Raw genomic sequence first — 5,657 nt, 5'->3', positions numbered from 1 at the left:
CGGCTAGCTTTACCGCGGTGATCTCGTCATAGCACGTGTCCGAGCACAGGAGGACAGACTGCAGCTGCGGTGTACGGTAAGTTATTTTTCATGGATGTATAGCATAAAAATGTGTTTATTCTTCGAAATATAACTAACTTAACCGTGAAATGGGCCAGTTAATGTAACTTAGAAAGCGCATACTTTCGAAAATAGCCGTGTGAAAGCTGCTTTCACTCGGTTAGTTTTGATACGGTTGCTAATTGTTGCTAACTATTTATTTAACCGCTATACTTACCCGTGTGTGTTAATTTAACTGTCATACTTACCCGTGTGTTTATGTAACTGTTGTACTTACCTGTGATACTTGTGTTTTGCTTATTTTAAGTGACTTTACATCTTTTTTCACATCAATTGGTTATATTAAAACAAGTAAAACTGTCTTTTATTACTCATTGACAGATTCAGCAGCCGTATTAAAATGGCTCCTCCAAATACTCCAAGCTACTGCCCTATTTGCCAGTACAAATACTTGTACTTGGGCAAACACCTGGAAAACAAACATTTAATAAAGAACAAAGCAGAAAGGAGGATCCTTATAAATTATGGAAGGGGGCGGGTTAACATACGGGGCATGTCCTGCCCCATAGAAGAATGCAAGTACTCCAGTTCAAGGGTGGATTCCCATCTCAAGCAGGGACACCCTGAACTAGATGCTGCAAAAATCCAGGACATCATCAAGGACATTAAGATCTGCTGTGTTGTTGACCAACTGAAGGCACTGAGGGCTAACAACCCTCAACCTCCTATGATGTCCTCCCTGGACTTGGACTCAGAGGACCATGAAGAAATGCTTGTAGATGTTGCCACGACTGATTCTCCTTGCACCTCCTCCTCCTGCAAATTAGTTTTAGAAAACAAGAGACTCAAAGCAGAGCTCAAGTCCTTGAGGAGGAAGTATAAGAGTCAAGTTCGATGGGCAAAAAAAGCAAGGAAGAAGATAATGACATTGGAGCAGGTATGTAAAAGTCATTACCATATTCAATTACCTACCTGAGTTCCTGTAATACAGGAGCAATCACAGGCAGGTATTTCATACCTGTCATTAGAGAGCAACTGTGACTGCTCCCAAGTGTCACTGAGCTCTGTGGTTCTCCCTGGTTCCTACAGACCCAGGAATGCCTTTTAGAATGTTAAACCTTACCCTTTCACCTTCAACAGGCCTCCTCCTCGGCCCCCCCTGAGCAAGAGCTCTTCCAAGAGGAACACAGCGAACCTGAATTACACAGAGTTGGTTTGGAGCTGCAGAGACAAAGTTCTGGTAGGTCTGGATAAAGGTGCTGATGTTTTCACTGAAGACAGCAGACAGAGATCTGTCAGCGGCCATAGTTGCTGCAACTCCAGCTGCTGCTAACCGGGGCTGAATAGGAACTGATTTTACCTGCTAGCTCGGATGCTACACAGGTTAATTTTAGGCCAGTCTTTGGGATCTTTTATTGGATCCACTTCATTTTGAGCCTTATTTCAATCTTAAGTATTGTTCTCTTCTCTTTCTTTGTTCAAGAGAGGCTAAGAGTATCTCATCACATTTATAAGTCAGAGTACCAACATGCCATATTTTACTGATTAAAGATCTAAAAAGTTAAGTTACATATGAGGTTATAGTGTGATTAAAACATATAGTCTTAATGTAGGATGAGTTCTTCACTGTATAGATTCTGTAAGATTAAACATTTAATTGTAAATTAAAAATATGTATGAAACTACTTCGGGCCAAAAGTGTTTTGAATATTTTTGCCACAGATGCAAACTAGTGTGCAGGACACTTTACCTGGTTTTCAGTTAAACTTTACAAACTATCTTTAGATTAATAGTTAATCCCTATCATGCCTACAGACCAACATCTCCAGGAAAAACCAGGCTGATACCTGAGATAGTCATCATTTTAATTATTAATGATGTCATCTTTTTTCCCCACAGACCTCCAACAGCCAAGTGTCTCCAATGAGGAGGAAGCTCCTGTTATCCAACAAGTCTGGAGCCTGGCAAGTAGGTCCAGTCAGGACCAGAAAGAAGCAGAACATCAGTGGACTGAAGAGGAACAGATGGAACCAGAACCTAATTGGATTAAAAAAGAAGAGGAGGAACCAGAACCTACACTGCTCAAACATGAGGAAATAGAATATCCACTAACATATGTAAGAAAAGAGGAGCTAGATTCTTCAGTGCTTCAACATGAACAGCAGCCACCAGAACATTTACCAACTGGACAGGACCAGAAGGACCTCTGCAGCAGTCAGGAGGGAGAGCAGCTTGTCCAGAAGCAGTTTGTTGCTTTGATTGAGACTTCTACTCTTCAGGGAGATGATATGAATGAAGAAGAGACAAGAACAGAGCAGCTTTCCCTTCATATCTCTGCAGTGAATGAGAGCAAAGATCAGGAAGGAAGCAGCTGCTCTGTGTCAGAGAGTCAGTCTGATACTGGCACAAAGAAAAGATCTTTCAAATGTGACATTTGTGGGAAATGTTGTACACAACGGTGGAAGTTGAAAAACCATTACAGAACCCACACTGGTGAGAAACCTTTTTTCTGCCACTTGTGCGGAAAAAGTTTCTCTCAAATTGGTTCTTTAAATCATCACAAGAAAATTCATACAGGTGAGAAACCTTTTTCATGCCAATCATGTGGAAAGTGTTTCTCTCAAATTGGTCATTTAAATCGTCACAAGAAAATTCATACAGGTGAGAAACCTTTTTCATGCCAATCATGCGGAAAGTGTTTTTCTCAAATTAGTAGTTTAAATGGCCACAAAACAATTCATACAGGGAAGAAGCCTTTTTCATGCAAGTTATGTGGTAAGAATTTCTCTCGAATTAGTTATTTAAATTACCACATGACGGTTCATACAGGTAAGAGACCTTTTACATGCGTGTCATGTGGAAAGAGTTTCTGTCGGATTACTCGCCTAAATTGTCACAAGAAAAGTCATACAGGTGAGAAGTAGGCCTGTCGCTATAAATCAATCGCACAATGAATAAAAATAAGCTGGATTATAATATTGCTTGTTTGTTTTCATTGTCTCTCTTTCTACCAATACGAATGACAAAAAGCTTCACTCTGATGCCTCGAATTGCTCCCTCCTCTCGTTTCCTTGGTAATGGCTAAACGCACAAGGAGCTAAAACTTATGAGAGAAGGAAAACATGTTCTGTAGTTGTGCCAAAATGATTTAAACTAAATAGAATAATAGATATTATGGTAGATTTTGTGTTTGAATTGTTAAAATGGACAGCTACACACACCATTTTCATCTCAAATACTCTCAAGTACATAAGAATGACGTAATTGGAATTGCCTAGTCCAGAAGTCTCCCACCCAATTCCTCAACATTTAATGTCCTGCAGGTTTTAGATTCGTCCCTGTTCCTGGGGCACTGCCAAGAATTTTGGGCTAACCCCTTGACAAACTAAATTGTGTTCCCACTGCACAGTTGTTTCTCTCTTCAGTCTGTCTTGACTCATTTAAAGCGGAACTGTAAATCCGCTAATAAGTTTTCTTTGATCCAATACTGACACCACCACAATATTTACTGCTGGTGATTTATGCATGTAACAGTCTGCAATTCTCTATTTGAAGTCAGATTAAAAGCAGGAAAAGTCAGGAGGGAAAGTGGCAGGATAATCTCTAACTATATCCAAGTTAAGGTAGGATACTCGGTGTTGAAACCAACCAGCCTCCAGTCCAGATAGGAGGCAGATTTTTTATCATTTCAGTAAAATTATTTGAATTCCTGTCTGAAACAAATACTGCAGTTTAGTTGTGTAATTGTAAAAGGAACAAAGAAAACAATTCCTCCATTGAATGTCGTTAACTAGCCTAGCATGTCACTAAAGAGTGCTACTCACCTTTTCCACAGGAACAGGGAGAAGTTAGCTAGTCTGGGAGTTAGGACCCTGCCAAACATGTTAGATCCTCACCTACTTTTTAGTTGCCCATTTATGGATTTTTTTTAGTGTGGCGCATATCTTTGAAATTTGTTAAAGTATATTTAGAATATTCAAAACAATTTCAACTGGTTTGGAAGTAGAAATATTGAAGTGCCATTTTACTTAACGTGCCACTGACTGACTTTTACAAAGTAGCCAACCAGAACAATTTCAGAATCCTGAATCTCCTCAAACATTTGACTTGCAGATGGACATCTGTTTGTCATGAATAACATACCAACTTTTTATGCTTTGCTGAAGAATTTCATGTATACATTTGTGTGCTGTTCAGATGTATCAAACAACTTAATAAAAGCTCTGACAACTGCAACACTATAGATCAGAGGTTCCCAAACTGTGGGGTGCCGTGCCATTGCAGGGGCGACGCCGGAAGCCATCTGGATAAAAAAAAAGACACCAAAAAAAAAAACATGAAAACTGTATGCGCTGGGTTTTTACCGTAGAATGGCCAACTCTCTGTTATTCCTCTGTCAATTTGATACAGTAGGATCTTCCGCACTTCCCATATCTGTGTCCTCTGTCACTTTTATCAGCAGTTAAAACTGTTTAATCCGTTAACATGTCATAACCTGTTTTTCCGAGCCGCCTTTAAACGCAACTTGAGCGCTACAACGCTCGCGCTGGGTTTACACCTGTGAAGGAGACCAGCTGCTGCTGTGCAGAGCTACAGGTGTGTTAGAATCACGGCAGCAAACCAGCAAAACGCAAAGAACTTTTCAGAGTTTTCCCCCCAAACTAACAGACTGTTGAGTAAAACTGTTGGATGCAGGTAATGTTAGTTAAAAGATGACTAGCTAATTTCAATACAGAACCTTAAGCTTGTTAACAAGTAGCCTGTAGGCTAGTGGTGTTGTCTATGTTCAGCTACGTTTCCTTTTGCCCCCCAAAAAGTTGATTCCCCCCCTTTTTCGTCTGGAGCAGGGGCTGAATATAACAGGGAGTCTCTAAGAATCCACCGCCCCCCCACCCGTAATGTGTAATGTTATTACTTAGGAACTTTCTGTTCTGTGTAGGTCAGAGCTAATGTGGGTTTCTAATCCACATTCTGACTGTTAAATTTAGTGTTATAGATGTACTTTGGCACTTTTAGATTTTAGATGGGCACTTTTAGATTATTACCAAATATGAACTAATTTCTGTAGTTTACTGATGTATTGGTAATATTTAACTGTGATTACTAGAATGATATTGTTGTAAACATGGAAAAACTTGAAACTTGATAAAAGAGGTATTTGAATTGTTGCTTAAGCTTTATTGATATTAGCATCCTGAATTTTAAGATGCTTTTCTTTGACCTTGTTCCAGGTCAGGTTTTTTTCTTTGTTATGGTGCACTTTTGAAGCATCGTGCCCAGAGACATCAAGATCACCCTCACAAGAACTTGGATGGCGAGCCCCAGCCCAGAGTAGATGGTGACCCGACTGGTCACCAGCCGTGAAACATTGAAAGAATATTTGACAAACGCATTGGAAAGACTAAACAAACTTTGAGAGAACATTTGACAGACACATCAAAAAGACTGGGTTATTTCTTTTATTTATTTATTTTTAAAAGCAGGCAATTTTTGTTTATTTGTACAATGTGGATCCACAAATGTTGTTTATATTAAGTTCTATTTTTTTATATACACATTGTGTGCTCTCTTCTGTTGTTCACACCTAGGCTCCCACA

The 5,657-nt window shown here is 39.6% G+C and overlaps 1 protein-coding gene across 1 annotated transcript in view; it reads left to right on the top strand.

Annotated features, from left to right (window-relative positions):
• LOC106940159 (uncharacterized) overlaps positions 1 to 5,657 on the top strand; it is a 19,017-nt gene continuing 13,360 nt past the window's right edge. The window contains exons 1-4 of the mRNA XM_015022816.1: positions 1 to 76; positions 442 to 997; positions 1,201 to 1,300; positions 1,960 to 2,553. Coding sequence (XP_014878302.1) covers positions 461 to 997; positions 1,201 to 1,300; positions 1,960 to 2,553 — 1,231 coding nt within the window. The 5' untranslated portion in view covers positions 1 to 76; positions 442 to 460. The remainder of the gene's footprint in view (positions 77 to 441; positions 998 to 1,200; positions 1,301 to 1,959; positions 2,554 to 5,657) is intronic.

This window comes from Poecilia latipinna, unplaced genomic scaffold (assembly GCF_001443285.1).
Source record: "Poecilia latipinna isolate Pla-1442-1.1 unplaced genomic scaffold, P_latipinna-1.0 Scaffold3110, whole genome shotgun sequence".
In the NCBI taxonomy this organism is placed as follows: domain Eukaryota; kingdom Metazoa; phylum Chordata; class Actinopteri; order Cyprinodontiformes; family Poeciliidae; genus Poecilia; species Poecilia latipinna.
The sequence above is the reverse complement of the archived record's forward strand: the minus strand, read 5'-3'. Positions and strand labels throughout refer to the sequence as shown.